General features: G+C 39.4%; 1 protein-coding gene across 5 annotated transcripts in view; it reads right to left on the bottom strand.

Annotated features, from left to right (window-relative positions):
- ADAMTS18 (ADAM metallopeptidase with thrombospondin type 1 motif 18) overlaps positions 1-24140 on the bottom strand; it is a 129470-nt gene that overhangs the window by 14378 nt on the left and 90952 nt on the right. For all 5 annotated transcript variants that reach the window (XM_075940029.1, XM_075940027.1, XM_075940028.1 and 2 more), the window contains 3 exons: positions 22717-22961; positions 8246-8387; positions 6732-6858 (listed from right to left, as the gene is read on the bottom strand). In XM_075940029.1, coding sequence (XP_075796144.1) covers positions 6732-6858; positions 8246-8387; positions 22717-22961 — 514 coding nt within the window. The remainder of the gene's footprint in view (positions 1-6731; positions 6859-8245; positions 8388-22716; positions 22962-24140) is intronic.

The following is a 24140-nucleotide window of genomic DNA, read 5'->3' as shown; positions in this document are numbered from 1 at the left end:
TTTTTAAAATAAACAAAACAAACTCTCCCTGACCACCACACAACTGGTCTTTTGTGCAGGCCTCGTAGGCTACGTCTAGATAGTGGCGCTATTTTGGGATACTGGAAGTATCCCGAAATAGCTATTCTGCACCTTTAAATACATTTCCATGGAATGGGCTACATGGGCATGCTATTCCAGTGTCCTTGTAACCTTCGTTCCATAAGATTTAAGAAGCTTGTTGGAATAGCGCTTTATTTTGAAATTTGACACAGTGTAGATCATGCCAAATTTTGAAATATGCTATTTTGAAATTTAATCAATTTGTGTAGCTCAAATTGTGTATAATATTTCCACCTACAGATGTAGTGTAGATACACCCATGGGCTACGTCTACACTGGCCCCTTTTCCGGAAGGGGCATGTAAATTTCACTAGTCGTCGTAGGGAAATCCGCGGGGGATTTAAATATCCCCCGCGGCATTTAAATAAAAATGTCCGCCGCTTTTTTCCGGCTTTTAAAAAAGCCTACACTTCAAAGTAGGAATAAGACCCTCCGGAAAAGGGCACTTTTTCCGGAGGATCGGGGCCAGTGTAGACGCTCTTTTCCGGCTTTTTTAAAAGCCGGAAAAAAGCGGCGGACATTTTTATTTAAATGCCGCGGGGGATATTTAAATCCCCCGCGGATTTCCCTACGACGACTAGTGAAATTTACATGCCCCTTCCGGAAAAGGGGCCAGTGTAGACGTAGCCATAGAGAATATGGGAGGGTTGCCTGAACTGAAATCAAGACTACAGGATGTGGCCGAATATTTAAACTCTACTGGCACTTATTCTGCTAGGGCACACGCATGACACACCTATCAACCTGCACATAAAGAAAGGTTTTTGAATTCTACAGAGAATCTACCACATTATCTCTTAGGGCAGATAAAGATATAAAATCTAGAAAATCAACTAACCTAGTTAAAAAGTCCTCTCTCCTGTAGTCACCTCTCTTTTTTATATCTAGTCTTTGTTTTTAATTCAAACCTGTTTGGCTAAAAGTGGCTTGGTGTCAGAGAAAAGATAGAAAGTTTGGTTTTCGTCATGTTCAGTTTTAGCTGATGGTGAGACTTGCAGCTGGGGCAGTCAGAGAGATGGACAGATTATGGTAGAGAAAAGAAAGTCAGATGTAGCCAGGTAGAGAGATTAGTTGAAGGCTTGTGAGCAAATGAGAGACTGGAAAGAGTGCGGGAAAGGAACTACCAACACAGACTCTGAAGAAAAAGCAATTATTTTAGAAGAACACTAAGGACTAAATTTTCAAAAGCACCATTTCACAGATGCTTACCCTCCATATATGCAAGCCCCAAAGTATAAGCACATGGAAGCTGATACACATGTATATTACTTGTGCTGCACAATTCTAGTCTTCCTCTCAATTTTTATCTTGACATTGCTTTGCAAAATAAACCTGTTTATAAAGTTCTATTGATCTTTAAAATTAAGCAAGAGAGAAATGGCTTGAAAAATTCGGGAACCCTGACATCTGAGTTCAGAGACTTTAGATAATGGCCTGAGACAAATACTTTTTTGGCAGCTTCACCAACCAGATGATATGAAATCTAAATAAAACAATTTCAAATTAGCCAGCTGACTGCTACTGAGAAAGTATATACTCCAATCACCCAACAAGGTTGACTGATGCATATTGTCACTAAAAATTACATAGAGTCCTCAGATGTATTGCCTGAACTGCACATGCAAGGTTCACTGTTGAAAATAAGTATAATATTATCTGTAGTACAGTAGCACCTAGAGACATTGGCTTGCACTGTGCTAATGGTACAACATGTAACACAGCCCTGGTCTACACTACAGTGTTATTTCAAAATCTGTACGCCTGCTTTCCTCAAGGAATAATGCTAATTTCAAAATAGCATTAGTGTGGATGCTCCAGTGCTGCTATTTCAAAATAATTACTCCCCAGAGTAATTTGAATTAATTGCTCCCAGTGCTTCCGGGGACTCTACATCAAGATAGTGCATCCACATTAATGAAGTCTGCCTCAGACTAATTTTGAGGCTTCTCCATAGTGGGGACATGATATTTTGATTTTGTAAAATCGGGAGTTATTAAGTTGAATTTAGATATTGTGAAATAATTTTCCAGTGTAGACATGTCCAAAGAGACAATCCATGCCTCAGAGAGCTCACAGTCTGCATGAAAGACTATAGACTATAGGTGGTTGCAAAAAACAGAGGTAGTGTGCCAAGGAAACTTACAAACAAATATTGTGCCTGTTGGAGAACGAAGAATGGATCCAATAAAAATAATGAGGCTTCAAAACCTTCTCCTAGAATTTGTTATGTCGTGGGGAGTTTTACAGTATAGGAAGAAATCAGTGGAAAGGCAGAGAGCTTGAGTAGTTTCAAGTGTCCATTTTTATTGCATAGCACAGAACTAACTAGAACAAGCCCAGACCAGCTGGGCTGACCCCCAGTGACCTACTCAGTTACTATAACAACAAGATCTATATCTACAACCCAATATACAACAGAATTGAACTCTGCATTTTAACAGAATCTTTCAAAATGGGAATTCTCACACTTTTTAAATGTAAGGACCATTGAAATTGTCCCTTTTAATTCACAACTGCATGGGCCACCAACTTTTACAGCATAAGCCCTGTGACAACCAGAGCAGTGGCTCAGATAAAAAAATAGCAATCAGAAAGTATTTTAACTCTTATAACTAAGCAGAAAATAAGCACCATTTCACTAGTCTATATTTCAGATCTGCGTGAAATAAAAGCTAATCTGAATGTTTAAAAGTGTGTCAATGCCTCCCTTAGAAGATTTCCTCTGAGAAAAGAAGAATTCCTCAATCATAGTTATTCTCCAGGTATCAAAAGCTCTGGGCAGTTTAAAACAACCAAATCTAAGGACAAAGGAATTTGAACACACACATCATGCACCTAAGGCATTCCATAAAATTTCAGGATTGTGGTGGTCTGCTGCTGTTGGACTGAATATGGAAACGGATATGGAACGCTTGGAAGGCTTTTCTAAGGAAGCAATAAAGAAGCATGGAAGTTGCCTTTTAACATTCTCCAGTGGAAATCTGAAAAACCTGTATCCTTATCCTGCATCCTGATTAACAACCTACTTTCATTCAGCCAGGATTTTTGTTTTTTGATGATAGTATTGCCAAGAAATAAATATTTGTTTTCAAATTGGGAAAATAAATAACACTTCAAGTAAATCTGGTCAATACTAATCAAGAACGGTCTTCTCCTTTGCAGTCTATGTTAGAACACATGATTCTGGAAAAGTTTTGGTGCTAATCAATCCCACAGGTTTTAATTAATTATACAGTTGGATAGGTAAAACAGCCAAGAAGAAATGGTTTATTTTAAGAGCCTACATCCTGTAATTGCCTAGAAAGTCTCCCTTTTCATATGGAAGAGTGCAATAAACCCACTTTATGCCTTCTTGTCAGCTGCCATTTTCCAAGAGTATTTTGGCTTTTTCAAGACTATCATCCATTAGTTCAAATAAGCTCAATAATTGTGACTAGCGTTGGTAGCCCTGTACTCCAATCATAATATTATGCAGTTCTGATGCCTTTGTATATTCTTACTATATGAACCGAGTAATAATTTTATTCCTTCTCATGTTAATGAGTCTCTGTTCTCACTGTGCAATAAGGATTTCTCAGATTGAACCTCAAAGTTTTGACTTTTTTATGATGTCCTGTCAATGTCATATTGACTGAAATGATAAGTAAGATATATTTGTCTTTCTCTCTTGCCTGTTATGCCTACCATGTTTCATATGCTGGTTACTACTTGTTATTCTTCGCTTTCTCAGTGTCATACTGAGATAATTACTGTAATTATATGGGCACCTACATCATGAGTTGAATGGAGCTGTTGCACACCGTAAGATTATAGACCACATCAGTGGTGGGCAACCTGTGGTCCATCGGGGTTCTATGTGTGGCCTACATGCAGGGTTGACAGATTCTGCAGGTTCCATCCATATCAGGTTTTTTCTGACTGGTATTACTAAAGTGACACACACATAAAGCAAGGGCACATGAAGCGAGGGGCATGGTAACTGTACACAACATTGACTATGAGGGCCCTGAGCTCCCTCTGCATCAAAGCATTGCTACAGTTCAATGGATGGCAGCCAGCAAATTTTAGGTATGCAAGCACAGTTAGCAAAACCACCCTATCCCAGGAGACTATCTTTGTTACAGCTATCTTTCAGCCCACTGAGATGAAGGTGGGTCACTCATGAAGCCCACTTACTAGGCTAGGTTGTCCATTGCTGCACTACATCCTCAAATGATACAATCTTCATTGAGTTCAATGGAACTGTTTTCACCCGTTGGAGATATGGCCCTATGCTTAGCTCTAATATGCACTTAGTGGATGCCAAATAGTCTGAACTTTGTGTTCTGTGTAATACTGCAAAACAAGCTGTTTTTCTGTTAAAATGCATAAAATGTCTTCCTTAAACTACTGAATCTAAGAATATCAATGTAATGCAGCATGGACCAATAATATCAAAAATTGTTTCATTCCCCATTAATTCTTATTAGCAGTATGTATAGCAAACTAGTTTCAAAGGGTATGGAGAGCGCCCATTAATAGTAAAGTAGTTGCATACGTGGTCTGTTGCATGATTAAAATAAATGTTATATTTTAGAAACATTATATGAAGGCAATTCCAAGTCAAAATGAAGACATATATAAATAGCTAAAAAGGGCATCTGGAAAAAACAGAGATTTTCTGTCTATAAGAAATTGAGTCCATTGGATAAAAATACATTTGGCAGCAGATAAATCACATACAAACAGATTTTGTTTGGTCAGGAAAATTACTTAAAATTAGTATTCAGACAATAGTGTGGCTAAAAGCAACCCAAAGAAACTGCTGAAGCAGGCATATGGGGCTTTCACGTAATACATACTGCTATTTAAACCTTATCTCTATTTTTTGTGCCTCTACTGTATAATTTGCCATTTGGATTTAATGTCCTGTGTTATAATTTAAAATTTTTACAGGAAACTATTACTTGGCCTACTTTTAAAAGTGTTACATTAATTGTAAACTATAGACTTTAATTAAAACAAGGCCATTGCACAGTGCAAATCTTTTTGACTTATCCCACCAACATACTCCTGGATAGAGCAACAAATCCCATTAAAGTTCACTAAGGCTAGGTCTACACTGCTGCTTTTTTTCAGAAAAAGCTATGCAAAATGTGCTCTGCATTTTTCATAGCCTTTTCCAATTCTTTTGTTGGAAGAGACTTTTCCAACTTTTGGCCCATCTAGATTGGGCCAAATGTCAGAAAAAAACCCTCTTTTGGAAGCACCCTTATTCCTCGTGAAATGAGGAATACAGGGGCTTCCGAAAGAGAGCGCTTGATCTTCTGCAAAAAAGCAGAATATCAAACGCGTTCCCTGGACAAAGAACAGTTTTTCCAGGATACCAGAGGTACCATTTGCCATTATTCCTGAGTGACATTTCAACTATCATACAGATTCTGTCAAATAACAGATGATCGCAATACTGTGACTTTCTTTCTTTTCATGTCATTAATAATGCCACCATCAGCATTATCTGTTTTCTTTCCTCACTCTCATATTCATACCTTCTTTTATAGTGCTTCCTGTGCCTGGAACAACCTTGTGGTTTGCTTCCAGATGATCACTTATTCCTTAAATCAAATGCCTTCTCCAGCATCAAATTATATTACACAAAAAGTGCACTAAGGTTGCAAAATAATGCATTCAAAAGATAGAAAAGGCCAGAAATAAAGCTGCTTGTGCAACCTTAATTCAGACCTATTCTGTGGATGCATTATGATACAATTGTTAGGCTCATGGTACACCAGCGGGTGATCTGGCTCCTTATGTATATGTCAGCATCTCCTCTGAGTCATTGATTGTATCTAATCTCAGCTGTTTACCTCCTTGAGCAGGCAGGGCTGCAGCAGGAAAGAGCCTGCCTCGGGGACCTTGTTGGACTGCTGGCTGGGAGCCGCCTAAGGTAAGTGACTCCCAGCCAGAGCCTGCCTCTGGCACCCAGCCCCTCCCACTTGCCAACTTCCTGCCCTGGACAGCACCCTCTCCTTCCCTTTAGGTCACCAACCACAGCCTCTGCATACACCTCCCGCCCCAGGTCACAATTCCCTCCCAGATCCTGCACCCCAATCTCATGCCCCAGGTCACAACCCCCTACGTCACCCAAACTCCCTCTCAGACCCCATACTCTCTCCTGTACCCCAATCCCCTACCCAAGCTCCCTTCTGCACCCAACCTCCATCCAAACCCCTCCATAGAAAAGTATGGCCCTTGAACACTTTCCAGTATCTTGGAGTTCCCTCCGCATCAAAAATTATTGCCCACTCCAGCTCTAAGTGATCCAGACATGCCCAGAGTCACACAAGCAGTCCAGACTAGACTAGGACCAGAACTGGACTGGTACTAGAACACAGGAGGTGCTGTCCCCTACACACTACTCTTACTACAAGCTGACCCAATTTCACTTTATTCTTGTTGTGCAGAGAGCCTATGCAGCCTGACATTTTTATTTGCTTACTTTTGTTTTTAGAGAAAACTTTGTGTGTTAGAAATGGGTCTGAGTTACATGTGCTCTGAGTTACTTGGAGGAATATATAGTTCTATGTACCTAGGAGTAAGTATGGCAAACAGAAATCCAAGATAATGCCACAAAAATAACTAACACTTACTATGCTGGGCAGGGATTAGCATTGCATAGTTTTATTTCGGGTAAAGGCTTTGTTCTCGGGCCACAGAAGGAGGAATTAACTCGTATACGATGATCTTGTAAACAAATAGCTTTTGCTGTAATGTACCCTATGGAGATATAAAAAAGAAATACAATAAGATACATTATTATATTTTCTCTGATACTTATAGCTAGGGTAATAGTGTAGAAGGTTAAATAACATAGACCAAACTCATCCCGAGTAGAATTCCACAGATGTCATTGGATTGACATGGGAGGGGGCAATTTTGCCACTTGTATTAATGTTAATTTTCTTTTCTGCAATACTGGTGTGATGGCTGTCCCTGAAGTCAGGTGTAACATTTTTTATGACAAAGAGAATGATAGCAGAATTTTAAACCACAGGTAGATCTCTGCAAAATTTAAGACTCAAACACTAAGCTACTCTTTGAATTCTTTCTACCTGCAAAACGAGGAGGGAAAATTTCTATTGTTTGGAGACTTTCCATCAAACCTTTTAGTGAACTTTTTATTCTGTCCTCATAGCTATCTTTACATTCTCTGAGACTGCTATTCGTGGTGAATATCTACTTTGAACCACATTTGCTAGGAAAAGTCCACTGTGAACTTTGCCAATGATTTCAACATATTAAGATTTAATCATAGCAAAATTGCATTTATCTGAACCCAAACTATTGGAACTTCCAGGCCTTCTAAATTGATGAAGAAATTTTAGCACTATGGGAAATGTGCACAACAGCTGTTTGTTCTTGATCGCAAGAGCATGAATTCTGAGCCAAACTCTTCTCACCCTACTTCACACAAATAATCCCTTTGAAACCTTCTATGGGACATGTAGTAGGCTTAGTCCATGTACAGACAGTCCATCGATTTCATTCAGGGCTGTAAATGATTTAAGGGCATTCTATGGATTGTTCTTTTCTAGTTTGTCACTTCACATGGAGTCTGCAGGCACAACAAAGAGAAACCTGGAAAAGGGAGTCATTTCTGGCTATTCATAATGTATTTTTTTTAATATCGAGATTTTACCTGTATTCTACTCTCAGAAGGCCAGATCCTCATATCCTTACTCATGTTGAATAGTACCTTATTACATGAATAGTTCCACAGATTTGTTGGAAAATATGTCAATCATACAAAATAGTCACACAAGTCTCAGATTTTCTTTCTACATGTTCTCACATGCCTGCTGCTTGTCTCCACTCTTTGACCCAGAACTAGGTTTAATGGCAGATTTTCCAGGATTTAGAAAAAATAAATAAATGATGTAAGCATAATAAAATACTTCCTGGCAAAAGAGAAAAAGTTTATAATTCAGCTACGTGGACTTCCAGCAATAGACGCTGATGAAATCAAGTACTTGGGATTAAATTTATACATGTTCAGAATGTGATGTTTTAGATCTTTAATATTACCAGTTGTAGTGATCTGGAGTGGAGTGTGGAGGATTAAAAAGGAATGAAAGGAAGGATGGAATGTAGGAGAGCTACCTACCCCCACCACAGGAAGCTGAGCAGTCTGACTGCACTGTCATCCAGGAGTAGCTAGGTCTTTTGACGGATGTCTTGTTCTCATTGATGATCTTGGGGAATGTATATTCCCAAACAATACCTGGATTTTTGCCTTGTAACAGGATCTAGAGAGTTTAGAGGGGGAAAAAACAGGGGAATTAAAAATGCAATTTTGGAATAATTAAGAAAGCCAAGAATTTTTAAAAGACCTCTAAATAGAGTATTTATTTACATGTTCCTTTTTTGAAAGAATATAGGCACTCCTCACTATAAATCCAAGACACATTCCAAAAAACTTGGACTTATAGTGAAACAACTTAAAGCAGGGAATTTCTTTCCACAGCTGACTTCCATTTGCGCAAACTGGGTTTTATTTTGCACAACTTAAGAGCAGGGAATGGGAGGACTTATAATGCGTCAATTCCTACAAGCATCAACAACTTTAGTGCAGAACAGATGTATACTGGGGTAACTTATAGCAGGGATACCCTGTATTCAGAAATAACTCCTGTGGATATAATGCCCCTCTGAAGCATCAAAATGTCATGGTTCCAATAGTGGTGTGATTTGGGCAAACCTTATTGGGAATGGCACTTCACACAAAAGAGAAAACGGTGAAACAGTGCATGCCATATGTTCAGGATTCAAAACTCTTGAAAGCTAGTGGAAAGAGCCCACTGAGTTCAGTGAGAGTTAGATCAAGTTCAGGAAGTGGAAACACCTTCAGCTAATATGAGGTGGCACCAAGAATACCATGACACACATTTTCTCCATGTGGTCTTACCCCACATGTTCCCTGGTTATTTAGAATAAATGCCGCTTTAAAATGTGGATCCCTGAATTAAATGAAGTTCTGGGTGGGTACCGGACATTTTTTCCAATGACTCAGCTTCTGGCTTGAAGTCAAAAGTTCTGAGGTTGAGTGAAATTCAATGTCCTGTGTTGTGAAGGATGCTAAGCTAGCTCATCTTTTCCAACCCTGACAGCTATTTCAGCAGGGTATTTAGCACTGAAGCAATGGGATTTAAATGTCTTGCGGAATTGGAGTCTGAGGGTATGTCTACACTACCCTCCTAGTTCGAACTAGGAGGGTAATGTAGGCATACCGCACTTGCAAATGAAGCCCGGGATTTGAATTTCCCGGGCTTCATTTGCATAAGCGGGGTGCCGCCATTTTTAAAACCCCGTTGGTTCGAACCCCGTGCAGCGCGGCTACACGGGGCACGAACTAGGTAGTTCGAACTAGGCTTCCTAGTTCGAACTACCATTTTACTCCTCATTCCACGAGGAGTAACGGTAGTTCGAACTAGGAAACCTAGTTCGAACTACCTAGTTCGTGCCCCGTGTAGCCGCGCTGCACGGGGTTCGAACCAGCGGGGTTTTAAAAATGGCGGCGCCCCGCTTATGCAAATGAAGCTCGGGAAATTCAAATCCTGGGCTTCATTTGCAAGTGCGGTATGCCTACATTACCCCGCTAGTTCGAACTAGGAGGGTAGTGTAGACATACCCTGAGTGAGTGAAGGAGAAGCATGGATAAGGGCCTGGTGTAGAAGTGGTTGAAGATATCTCTCTTGTGTTTAGATCTTGGGAATACAAAGTGGCCATTTTGTCTCTGAATAAGTACTCCTGAATGCTTATCCTAACACAGCAAACCCACAGCAACTGCAGTTGCTGGTAAGAAGACTGAAGGGATGAGGGCGGCTATGACAAGTATACCAGCCAAGGATCCGCATGAGTATGTCTACGATGGGGAAGTCTGTATTTCTCCCTCATGCGCTGGCATATCGCCCATCCTATTTTTGGTCTGGGAAAACTTGGCTCTCAGTAAAAAATCTTATAGAAAACATACCTAAAGCCACTTCATTCAGGTGGTCTAGCTGCTGGTGGTACTCCTCGATGTGTGTTTTCACTGAATTTAATACATTACTGGTGAATTACATTGCACCTTTCATGGGAACAACTTCCTAAATTTTGCTGCATTCATTCCCATAAAAAAAATACAAGCTTTATAAAAACCTGATACATATTTGAACTCTAATTTGAAGCAGAAATTTCCATTTTATAACATTTGTTTTAGATGGGGGAGTTTTGGCAGCTAAAATACACCAATATCCATGTTCAATAGAAACTGTGCTTCATATGTAACACTTCTAAAATTATAGTGTTCTATTAAATTGTATTCCTTGAACAATATTATCTGGCCACTACAAAGATATAGAGCAGGTGCAGTTAACTTCACTTCCTAACTACAATTTTTGATAAGTATTAGAGTTTAAAATAGGATTCCAGTCCATATTAATGACTGCCTTCCCAGAGATTAATAAAATATAGTAGGGAGCCATACTTCCAAATGTCTGAACAAGTAGATCTATGTAGGAGTCATTGCTAAACAGAGAGGCTTCAAAAACCAGCAGCAAACTTTCATTGTACCTTTTTATGATCAAGAGCAACATAATGAAATTTTAAATGCAGTCCAGGGATTTAAACTATTCTGAAAATGTACATATTGGAAAAAAGAAATGACCCATGACAGTGAAAATTTTAGAAGAAATGAACATGAACTCCAGCGTCATAACTTTGAACATATGAAGGATCTGGAAAGAGTGCTATTAAAAATGGATGATATATTTTCCATTGCTACCAGCCAGATATTTTATTTCAGTCTGTGAATCTTGATATTGATCCAAACTGGGAATATAGGAGTTCAGGTCTGCAAGAGGCAAAATATATTAATCCAGCAAAATAATAGCATACTCTAGTTTATTGTAAGATTCAGGTACAAAATACCTAATACAGTACTCAGATGAAGCAACATATGGCTCTGAGCAGAGTTTGATTCATGACAACAACAAGATATGTTTTCCATGTACGTGTGTAATAGTATGAAAGTAATTATGCATCAGCACTTATGCTTTTTAAATAACAGTCAATATTAATGTTTATAGAACACACATGAAAATAGAACCAAGAGTCCCCTTCTATTAATACTACCCCAAAAATCCATGCTGTTCTGGCTGCAAAGTCATTTGGCCTTGCTGAGTGTATATATAATGATAGAGTCTTTAATTACATGATTACATACTATTAGTCCACAGAACCCCGCCTCTTTGGCTGCACCATGATGGATTAAGTTAGTTTTCTGAACAGCTGTTTAAAATGTATTTTTATCCTCATTGTTTAATGTGTCATTCTACACTTTATTTACTGCACAATGATCAAACCATGCTGAGAAGGCAGAATTATTAATTTTGCCTTTGACTTTTCCACAAAGGTAGCATGAGGGTGCTTCAAAAATGCTAGTTAATATTTTCATCACCCCTGTGGAATGAGAGGATGGTATTATCCCCATTTTACTGATGGGGAGCTCCTGCAATGAGAGATTTAAGTAAAAAATGTCCGTTACTTTTGGTGCAACGAGGTTTACAGGATAGGTCAGAAAAGTCTTTCCTTGTCGACCGATCCCCGTCTAGACTGCCGCTTTTTTCTGGTGAATTGCCACGTCAGCAAAAAGCGGTTGCCATTTTTATTCTAACGAAGCATGGGATATTTAAATCCCCTCTTCATTAGCAATTTTGGTATGTCTAATTTACATCCCTTTGGTGACAGAGGGATGTAATCTAGACATACTCATAGAGCCCTGGCAGCTGGGAGAGAGGCCTGGCTGGGAATTCAGCGGCAAGGGGGCCAGCCAGGGGTGCAGATGGGCTCATGGCGGGAGGGAAAGGAGGGGCTCATTGTTCCCTCTGCATTTGGATCAGGCAGGTTCCGCCTTTTCACTGCCTGGTGGGCAGGCCACTCCTCTGGTTTTAAACCAGGCAGTCCTGCTTCTGTAATGTCTGTCCTACATTTGGTACTGAGAAAACAAACGGTCATAGGTTTGTCTGATCTAAGATAGGAGACCTCAGAATGTACAATGACCTCTTGTGCACACCAGGCATGCACAGCCATGCCAGTGGTATGCCTGGTCTTCCAAATGACATCCCTTGTGACCTCATATGTACTGTGAGTGTGAAGTCATGCCAGTGGAGGTAGGATCATTCCGGCAGGAGCAGGCCAGTGTGATATCCGTTAGCACCCAATGTCTGATGTTCTGGAAATGTGCAACTGGCCTGAGTATCTTCATTGGGGATTGAGAATCCTGATCTGAGTTCTGCTGCTCATCCCCAGCCCACAATACCCTAGAGTTACCATTTCAGGGAAAGCCTACCCAGCCTGGGCTGAAGCATGCTCAGTGCAGACAGAATCTTTGGAGAATTTAACTATGGTACCCTGACAAGTCTCTTCGGAGCATGTGCCAACTGTGCTTTTTTTCAAAGGTTTAGAACTTGGCCAACTATGGGCAGATTTTCACAGGGAAAATCCCTGCCATAAAAGCCCACTTCCCAGCCAAATTTCAAATCCCTGCTCCAAAGCCTAGGAGTGCTAAAGCTTTCAAGTAAAGGTTACCAAAGTTTTTGTAATGTGGAAAAAAAAATCCCCCGCCTTCTATTCTGAACTCTCTTTTGGATGAAAATTTTCAAACAAAAAAACCCCACTCAAATGTAAGACCTCAGCCAAATGATTCAAGTTTGCCAAAGATATAAAGCAAGGGTATGTCTACAGTAGCCCTCTAGTTCAAACTAGGGAGGCTAATGAGGGCGACCACATTACTAATGAAGTGCGGGATTTAAATATCCTGTGTTTGATTAGCATATTCCCGGCTGGTCGCCATTTTGGAAACTGACTAGCCTGAAGTAACTTCCTGCATCTATATGTGGTAGAGAAGCGGGATTCCGAGATAAACCTCTTAGTTTGAATTAACTGTTAAACCTCATTCCACAAGGAGTAACAGTTAATTCAAACTAAGGGGTTTATCTCGGAATCCCACTTCTTTGCCGTGTATTGACGCAGGCAGTTACTTCGGGCTAGTCAGTTTCCAAAATAGCGACCGGCCGGGAATATGCTAATCAAGCGTGGGATATTTAAATCCCGCACTTCGTTAGCAATTTCGGTAACCCTCATTAGTCTCCCTACTTCTAACTAGGGAGCTAGTGTAGACTTACCCCAACAGAATAAGAATCTTACAACAGGCCATGTCAGGCTACTGCAGTGCTTCCAAGTTGGTCTATTAAAGAAACTGAAAGGCTACTATGAAAGATTGGTTGACACAGAAAAGCCGTTCAGTAATAATAGTTATAAATTAGCATGTAGGTGTTCCAGTCAAGAACCAGGACTGTGCTGTGCTACATGTCTTACAAACAATGAAAACAGTCCCTGCCTTGAAGAGCTTACACACACAGAAGTCGCCAGAGATAGCTCTGCTTAGCCCATACAATGTTCCTGTCCTGGTGACCAAATGCTTCCATTTGAGAAGTAAACTGATTCACAAAGGTTTTAGGCCCTTTTTTGTAATGCTATCATATCTTGTCTGACCTTCCCATTAGAAGAAAAGTGCCAGTGACACAGTGGTGCTCTGAAGTATATATAGTATGTGTCCATGTCCATTGGTGTGATTATAGAGTACCCAACACAATAGGATCCAGATGCTACAGGGCATTACCAATATTAATTATACATTACTTATTTCTACACCTGTTTGTTTCTGAAGATGCAACATTGGAATGTGGATAGTGATGGAAGCTGTTGGGGAATGTTAAGTAAAGGAGAGTAAAATACTGCAGCTATTGAAAAAAGTATATATTAATTCACTACTTTTACCTGCTCAGCTACTCTGGCCGGTAAACAGACTAGGTTAAAACCCTACCTTCAACACTTGATCACTAAAGGAGATACTGGGAGAACAGAGAATGCATTTAGCATCAAATCTGGGTATAAGAGTAATAGCTAATACCTCCTTATACTCCTGGCAAGCCTAACAACAGGGAAGTATAATCTAGCTGTATTAAATATTTCAGGCCAGGTATTGTACAAATGAAAATTACATAATTTATATTTCATGGCATTCATGTGAAACATATTGTGTAATGTTCATCTAACTTGTCATCAAGGAAAATTGAAATTTGCCAAAGAAACAAATATATATATTCAAACATTCACTATAGAGCCCTTCCTTAATAATCCAATATTTAAAGTCTCCACAGATAGCCAAGTTGTTAGACCTACAAATTTGGAAAGACCTCCCGCTTTAGTCTACTTAACTGGACCCATTCCAGAGACTTTTCAGCCAGCTGGCATTTGCTCCCAAATTTACAGCTGGCAAACAACCGTCTTAAATATTTCCAGGTCCTCTGTAGAACTGTTTAATGTCTACCTTTAACACACCAACCACCTGACTTCAGACACAACACTCAGCAGCTCAGACCACAGGGCGCAGAGTTATAAAATTTACAGCTTCTTGAGTCTGAAAACCACAGGCTCTATGGCTGAAATCCACCAAATCAGTTCTGAAGAAAGAGAACTGCAGCTTTTGCTTAGGACATAAAATGTTAAAACAATGGACAAATTAAATTCTCTGGAGTAAATAAACCTTTTCTTTTGCAGCTAATTTTTATTTCAAAGCTAAAACGATAAATTTTCTAAGCCAGATGTGCATCTGCTTCTCTGTTTAAGGCCATTTTTTCATTGCTATCCCAGGTTTTCCATGTAATACCTACATTTGTGAGTCAACCTTTATAAGTGCCTATCAACACATCCTTTTTATGACTGGCTTTTTAAATTTTACACTGGATTTTCATGTCATAAGCATAAATTAAGCTACTGGTAATATGTTTACTGTATTAATTTCATTGACTAAAGAGAAAAGCTTGACAATGCATGATATACAAGGCAACTTACAAATGGAGCTTGTAAGCTAGTGGAGAAAATGAACTATTATTTCTGTGATGGGGAGGTAGACAAATGTTGTCAGTAGAAATAAATATATTTTAAAACAAGACCACATAAAGCTATCGTGATAGTTATTGTCTACCTTCCCTAAATGGAAATAATCAATCATTTTCTCAACTGTTTAAACAACCGAGTATCACTAAATATTTCTGATATTTTTTCATACCCCTGGGTCACACTAGGGGATAAGTTCGAATTAAGATATGCAACTTCAGCTATGTTAATTGCGTAGTTTAAGTCGAAGTATCTTAACTCAAATTTTGGGGCCATCCACACTACAGGAAGTTGAAGGGAGCACACTCAGGACTACTGGCACTGACCGGAGCACCCTCTCAGTTCAAATTAGCATGTCTTCACTAGACCCGCTAATACAAACCCCAGAAGATTGACTGTGGCTGCTTCAATGTTATCTGTAGTGTAGATATGATCATACTGTATTTGTTCAAAGATGGGCTTGAATCAAAATGCTGAATTCTACCTCACCCAAGTTTTGAGAATTTTGAGATGTGGATTCAGATTTTTTAATCACTCCCATGTGTGGCACGGATGGGTCATTTCTATAGGTGAAGCATGACCAGTGATGGCAGACCAATATGTCTGCAGGCTTCTGTGTGGAGAAGATTAGTATCTTGTTAAACTGGTGTTGTCTCATTGCATATGGGGTCTTCACTTTTCACCTATCATAAACCAATCTAACATTTAATGTATTGCCACACTGGGTAAGTTACAAATCTAATACTTTTCTTTGTCAGGTTAATTATACTAGAAAACCCACTTTACTTCCTTTTAATTTTCAACATACTGAGCTAAATTCTGATTTCATTTACACCACTGTAAAGCTTGAGTTATTCTTCTGATTTCTACAGAATTTACTCTGTTTTCCCTGATGTAAATAAGACCAGAATATCACACACTGTACACTGTAAGACGCTGCCAAAAAAAAGCCTATTAGGAATACAAGAATGACATATTGGAGTAGTCCATCTAGTTTCCTGTCTCTGAGAATGGTTACTACTAGATGCTTCAAAGGAAAGCACTAGAACCCTGGAGCAGTCAACAATAGAAGAGGAAGAGTCTTGTCATTTGTTGTCTGGCTTACACAATCAAATAAATGGGTTTGTATCCTTTAAAAATTTCTAGAAGACATTGTAATATCTTTCAATTAGGTTATGAAAAATAAGAACTCTTCAGCCAATCCCTCTAAGGTCACTTAAGAATAAACAAGAGATACCCCTGAAAAGTCCTGTAGTATTTCATTCCTTCTTTCAGCTGCTTCAGATTTATCCTCTTTTGTTATTTCATCTCCTTTTTACTGATCACATGCAAATGCACGATTTCAAGGGATACTATTCAGCTAATCACTTTTCACTAAAACAGGACCGTTTTAATTCTTATGTAGAACCTGCATTTGTATCTTATAAGCACATCTCTGCTCTCCTCAACTCACTTTCTCTTCAGGGGAAATCAATAACAATCTACCATCTAGTAACTAATAACAAATGTAATGCTTTATAACTGCTCCCTGGCCATCTCCCAGGGGCAGTTAGATAACCAGTAAAGTTGTTCCACTTGGCTTCCTCTCTTTTTTTTCCCATTTGACAAAGAGGAAGTTATTTACTGGTTTTAATTAGACATCTTTTCCTGCTTTGAAGCTATAGTCACCTTCTCTTCCTGTGACTGCTCACCTCTTTGTAAAACATTGCATCCATCTGTTACTTAACACTGTTGAGATAAATCTATCTTCTTTCACTGAGTTTTCATTTTTCCCTGATTCAGTAGCTCAACTATGTTTGCTGAAGACTTTAATGTTCCCAATGATTTTATGTTATCCTGAGATAATCACTGTGCTTTCACATATGGTACTAATAAAATAGTGAATGTGTTATACTGGAATTCAATATATTGAATTCCAATCAGTCTATCAATCCATTGTCAAACTACTTTATTCTCTCTCATGTCTATGATAAACTTCCCGGTAATAGTGACATTTCTTTTAAACCCTTAGCCACAATACTAGTCAGTGGTGGGGAGTGACAATTTTGAGCCCCCAGAACTCACAGTGACCGTTGCAAGATCCTTTGGAAATCTGCATGTTTTTTGACAACCAAGTTCTCCTTGTTCTTACCGATGTTAATGTAATATAGAAAACAAATTAAATGCTTAATTCCCACCGTTGTCAGGTCTGATTTCTAAGGCTACGCAAATGGTATGTTGAACCCACAATAAATTCTCTCTTGAGCTAAATCTCTTGCTAGATTCTTTGAAAAACGCTGACAACTTCTTTAAATTGAAACCAGGTGACCTTAAATTACCTATGTCTGAATCTCAGACAAATGTAGTAGTGTTGAGCACTGAACTCCATTTAAAAAAAATTCTAGTATGTCTCCACTTAAGATGACACAATTACATTACCAAAACCATATGTTAAAAGCCTAGTATTAATTCTTGATCCCAGATTATCATTTAACTATCACATTTCTACCACCATAAAGTTTTGCCTGTTTCTTCATCCAGCCATAATCCGGCCATTTGGGAGCTAGGTTCTGAATCCAGAGAGAATTTGGGCTTTTGTTGTTTCAGTTTTCATTAGCTTCTGTAAATCCACAATCAGCAAACTATAAATATTACTAACTTTAACTTCACAACTTTGCACTTATTCTAAGATGTACTGACACACAGACTAACTGCTGCACTTTATCACCTGACATTCCATTCACTGCCCTATCCAGAAAACCTCTGGTGGATTTTGAAATCTCATTGAGTTTTTGAATTTTTAATAGAGTGAGCAATGAAACATCACGGCCCTCACACATTTCATTCCTCCTTCTCATCACAATTTTATTCTCTTCCACCAAAAATAGTTGGCCATTGAAGTTCGTATTTTTCATCCCGCAACCCCAGCTAAATTATAGATTCACTCCCATTTGTCTTCCTTGGTATGACTGGTTCCCATAATTATATATATATGTTTAATATTCCAGTGTAAATATGAAAACTGCTGCATCATGCTTTTCTTGCCTTTCACCAATTTTTGAATATTATTTTAATGGAAGCTGTAAAGTTTTAAATTAAATGGGATGCTCAGCTGAACTTTGCTTGGGTGGAAAACCAACCCTCTCCCCTAGAGCAATACTGCATTTTTCACGATTTAATGGGATCGTAGGGCAAGATTGTCACTGTTTAATGTATCCAGACAGGGAAGAAAGGAGGCATAAGGTCCCACTTGCTTCTCATCACATCCCAAGGCCTGGGGAGAGTAGCATCCACATTTCTGCTACTCCTTTTCTGAATAGGCTGGCTGGGAATGAGGGGGTAGGGGAAACCAGTGGATAGAACCTACAGTGTTGCAGCCAACACAGCTGAGCAGGCACAGATTAAGGCCATGAGATGAAGGGCTGATCCCAAATACATCCCGTGTAGAGGAAGAGGGGGAACTGAGGACCAAATTGTACAAATATGTGACACCCATTACTGATGGCCTGGTAGTAATTCCTTAACATGGTCTTCAGTGATTTTTTAATACTTTATCTTCTGAAAGGAAAGGGGAAACAATGCACCTACTGAAAGTAGGTGGGAGAAAAACAATACAGGGTTACTAAAAATTGTCTACAAATTAGAAAAGTTATTTGTATTTATCATACCTAAATCACCTTCCTTTCTCCCAAAACTTGCTTCAGGCTGTGCAAATAAGCTCTCGTAGAGACATTTTGGTGAGTACAGAAAGGCATAGATGGGTAGGCTCAAGCAATGTGAATCTACCATGAAAAGAATCATACTAGAAGATGCAAACAATGCACTCACCAGATCTTGCATACATTTATACCATGTACACATGCAAATGCTAATTATACATGCACTATGGATTTTCACAACTGCATCTATTTTGCCTTCCTAGAGAAATCTTTTCCAGAAACTAGTAATTGAATTGCTGTTGGGTCTTGGAAGAAAGCTTCAGAGAGACAAGGTGAGTGTGGTAATATATTTTATTGGATCATCTTTGGTTGTTGAACAAGACTAGCTTTTGTGCTATACAGAGCTTTTCAGGTCTGGGAAAGGTCTGAGTACCTTTTCGAGGTCTGAGGAAGAGCTTTGTATAGCTTGAAAGCTTCTCTCTCTCAATAAAAGAGGTTGGTCTAATAAAAGACATTACTTTACCGACCTTATTTCACTAATATCCTGGTACTGACATGGTTACAACAACACTGTATTGTGCATTTTAAAAAGAAGAGCTGATTTTTTTAGACAAAAAGTAGTCAGCATATAAGGGCCTGATCCTACAAATACTTATTTCATGGGAAAAAAAGCTACCTCTGTGAGAAAAAAATATTGGCAGTATTGGGCTCCCAAGCTTGCTGTACATGCTTCTCTGAAACAGTGCATTAGAGTTTAATATTCAGATACTCCATGTGATATGTTATCTGCCTATCTTATATATCTATAGTTGAAGCAGGAAGTGCTTCAACATTTGCACTGAAAATGGTAAATTGTCATGTTACATTTTAGGACCATGCTTGGTTTCTAATAATGGATTTGGATTTATGTTTGTTTATATTTTAAATTGGCTTTTTCATAGCTCAGCACAATTGATGGGATGAAAATAGAGTAATCAACACACTTCTCATTGCTTCAGAATAAAGTCCACTAAATGTTCTTTAAATTGTAAAGGGTAAAAAAAAATTAACAATAGTCTATAGATTATATAATTTTATATTACATAGTCCTACATGCACTGTAACTTTTTTAGTCATTAAAATCCCTGGTTGCCAATGTTAGTAGTATAGGTATTTCAATAAAAATACATGGGAAGTTTAAATAAGCTCTCATAGGAGCAATAGCCTGAAGTTAAACATTAAACCTAAGTGAATCTCTTCAGCATAATTTGATCGGATGAAAATAGACGAGTTATTTGTCATTAAAACCAGATTTGACATTGAAACCAGATTTTTAAAATATATTTTTGCAGAGTATTTGCATGATGTGCAACAAAACAGGCCACCTTCTATATCAATTTACTATTCATCCTTCAGTTTTCAAGGTTCTAATAATATAGCTCAAATTACAGTGCATTATGATAAATTAGATTCCCAGTATTTTAGTGTAATATTTCTTAGTATTTTTATATATACTTGTAGTTTTTGTATAGGGCTGTTTTGGAAATGAGAGCACAGACTGGGCTTTGTGCCTGAAATGTATCACTTGTAACGCTAAAACATTCATGTCAATAGACAAACATACAGGGAATGAAAGAAATCAGTAGCTTGTAAAACAGCACAAAAAACCAAGATGTGCTTTGACATAAGAAAATTCTTTTGGCTCCTTCAACAGTCTCTCCCAAAAGTAAAGCTCTTATGCACAAACTTAATTTCCATTGGCTTTGATGGGATTTAAGGACAAAATTAAGCACAGACTTAAATACTTCCCTGAATTAAAGCCTTAAAGACTAAGTAAGACTTAAATTAACTATTAAATATTCCAAGTAAAAAACTACTAAATAACTATAAAGGTGTGGCTAATACTGGAAGAAGCCAAGAAGGCAAACATTTCACATTGTGCTGTAAAGTGACCTTACCATGGCTTTGTTTTATTGCACAAAGGAATGAAGGAGAAGTGAGCTGTGAATCTCTAGATTTGTTAATCATCACTGCTAAGTTTCAGCAGGATACCACTTTGCTTTTCAAAATTGCAAGTATTTGGTATGTACAGTAGACTTCCGATAATCTGGCACCTTTGGTAGCCAGGGGTGCCGGATTATCGGATATGCCGGAGTATCAGGAGGTACTCCACTGCGGGGCTGTGACGGGTTGGCAGTGGTTGAGGGGGTCAGCGGGGAACGGCACGGCGAGGGGTGAGGGGCGGCACTGTGGGACCATCCCGGCAGCACCCCAGCTACTCTGCCCTGCCGCTTCCCCAAGTCTGCCAGTGCCGCTTGCAGCCCCAGCTGGCCTGTCTCCAGCAGTTGCGCGGGGCTTCCCCCGCCTCCCTGCAAAACAGCGGAGGGTTTCGCCCCTCGCCACGCCCTTCTCCTCTGCCCCCCCTCCACCCCCTAGCTGGACAAGTGTAGCCTTTTTTTCGAAAAAACTTCCCCTGCGTCTAGACTAGAGCCGCGTTTTTTCGAAATTAAATCGAAAGAACACGGCTTTTCTTTCGACGCGGAAAACCTCATATCACGAGGAAGAATGCCTTTTTTCTAAAGTGCTCTTTCGAAAAAAGGCGTTCTTGAATGCAAACAGGGCTTTTTCGAAAGAGAGCATCCAGACTGCCTGGGTGCTCTCTTTCGAAAAAGCGGCTTGCTTTTTCGAAAGTTCCGCTTGCAGTCTAGACGCTCTTTTTCGAAAGAGGCTTTTTCAAAAGTATCTTTCGAAAAAGCCTCTTTCGAAAGAGGCTTGCAGTCTAGACGTAGCCTTATAGATAGATTCATAGAGGTTAGGTCCATCAATGGCCATTAGCCAGGATGAGTAGGAATGGTGTCCCTATCCTCTGTTTCTCTGGAGGTAGGTGACAGGGGAGAGTTCACATGAGGATTACCTGTTGTGTTCCTTCCATCTGGGGCATCCGATATTGGCCACTGTCAGAGGACAGGATACTGGGCTGGATGGACCTTTGGTCTGACCCAGTATGGCCATTCTTATGTTCTTAACACTGAACATCATCCTCCACATGTGCATTGAGGGCAAAATTATGCATTTGGCAGTTATCTAATCTGAGCACTAGTACATGGGGTGGGAAAGAGCTGAATTCCCTCAGGGGAAGAGTTGCTTCCCCATTCTGACAGTGAAAAAATGAGTCAAAACATGCCAAATGGACAAACTAGAGGTTCTAGAGTCTGGCCAGTGATTTCCAGTGAAAGAGGTAAAATCATGTTTGCTAGGACCTCTGTTCTCATCATCAACTAGCAGTTGGCCATCAAGTGTTCTGGGACACATTAAAGGAAAGTTTGGTAAAGCAACTCAGTAGGGAAGGGATTTTCCTTACCAAGAACAAAAGTGCTGCAACCCTTAAAGGAAACCAAGCCAAACAATATGAGCACTCAGTTTATTTTCTGCTGCACAGATCTCTGACTCAGAACACATGGCACACTGACCAGGTCACTGTGACTTGACTGTGAAAAATCTTTTTTTCCCTTGGTTCCACATAGTTTTAGCCACAAAACGGCATGAATAGAGATTGCCTAGGCACCCATGAGTAGTGTTTAGACAATCAATGTCCTAATCTGCATGGACAGCAGCCTGTATGTGTATATAGTTTCAGAGGTAATATTTGAAAATGTGGCTCTTAAGCTTTACCAAGCTGTTTGGTATTTAACTTGCACATCACTGAATTTTATTGTGTAACATTTATTGAATGAAGCTATAATCTCCATTACGATTGTGTGGCAAATGAGAAATCACGCTGTGTAGTGTGTTTTACACATTTTGCTTTTCACTAGTCTTGCGACAGTTTACTAAATCGCAGACCTCGACAAACTGGTGAAAGGCCTTTCAGTCTAGCATGACTATACAATTATGTCTGAATAGTACCATGACTCAATGCTATTCTTTAATCTGTCTGAGAGCTACAGCACTGAGCTAAAGCTGTCGTTGCTAATTCTGTAATAGACATCAATGAAAGAATAAGCAGAAGAAAGCTTACTTCAAAGACTAAGGTCTCATTCGTTGGCCCTGCTGCATATAGTCTCTCTGGATGATTAAAAGAGCGCTGATAATCAAAAATTGTCCCAGCAAAGGAGAACTTTCCCGGCCAGTCAATTGTCCAGTCCCCTGTTAGATAATACTTCTTATTCAGGTTGCGCACTGCAAGATAGCTCGTGGAGAGGTTCATTTCCTGGATTTCAATACTACGTGCTCCTGCTGGAATGGTGACCACTGGATAATAGTCTAAAATGAAAGAATGAAGCAATATTTTTCCCAATTGTAATAAAAGAAAGTTCCCTATTTTGAGTAAACCAATGACTATATTGATAGTAGACCTGATCCATCAAATGATTGCTTTAGATATCTGATGGTGTAACAACAATGATTTTACAGTTTCTGCACCAATTTATTACTAGAGCAGTGGGTGAATCAGTCCCTGGAATTCTTTTGTTTCCCTTCTTGACTGAAGATAAGAAAAATCAAGTTATATTTTAACGCATCAATCTTTTTTCAGATGTTTTACCACATATTCACTGTAACACCTGAAACAGGACCAATATACTTTTGGGGCGAGATGCAACAAAATCCAGAGAGATTAAGCAAGGCTTTGTACAGAACTAGATCTTCCAGTTACTGAGGATCTGCCTTAAATGCAGACCATTTCCATGGGAATGAATTTCACTTAATGTGCTTGACTGATTTATGCTGGCCTTCAGCCAAAATTTCTCCCATTCTGCAACCTGGTCTCACACTACAAATCACCTGGACTATAAACTCCCAGTTATTTATTTGTTCTGTAATGCACAGGCCATTTGATTTCCCAATATAACATTTTAATGCTATCTAGCTACATCTTAGATACTGACATGGTCCCTTAATCATGGAATCTGACCTCTTCACAATTATTAATGTATTTAACCTCACTGCCTGCTTATGAGCTAGAAAATTCTATATCCCCATTTTACACATGGCAAAACTAAAGGAGACTAAATGACATGCCCAAAATCACATAGGAAGTCTGGGAAGGGTGGGGAGCAAATAACTGAACCTGGGTTTCCCAACCCTTCTGCTTGGATCTTAACCACTGGTTCATTCTTCCTCTCTCAGCTGGCGAGTACTCTTCTGAATTGTATGCTAAACACTGGCCCATCCACAGGATTCAGCTGGAAAGGGTCCAAGCAATGTACGTCAAATAATATACATAAATTCTTTCTGGTTCTTAATAGAAGAAGCAACACCTGCATGTTTGCAGGGAGGCCGGCTCTGCGATCCCAGAAGGGGTGGGGCCTTAGGTGGAAAGGGCGGGGCTAGGGCTAACCTCCCCCCACTGGCCCTTCAGCATTGCCTGGTACTCTAGCAGTGATTTAACTAGCCCAGGGCACCGGCCACTGCTACAGTAGTAGTTGTGGGTATGTCTACACT

This window comes from Pelodiscus sinensis, chromosome 12 (genome assembly GCF_049634645.1).
Source record: "Pelodiscus sinensis isolate JC-2024 chromosome 12, ASM4963464v1, whole genome shotgun sequence".
Classification (NCBI taxonomy): domain Eukaryota; kingdom Metazoa; phylum Chordata; order Testudines; family Trionychidae; genus Pelodiscus; species Pelodiscus sinensis.
Note: the sequence above shows the minus strand (reverse complement) of the source record. Positions and strands in the feature narration are given on the sequence as shown.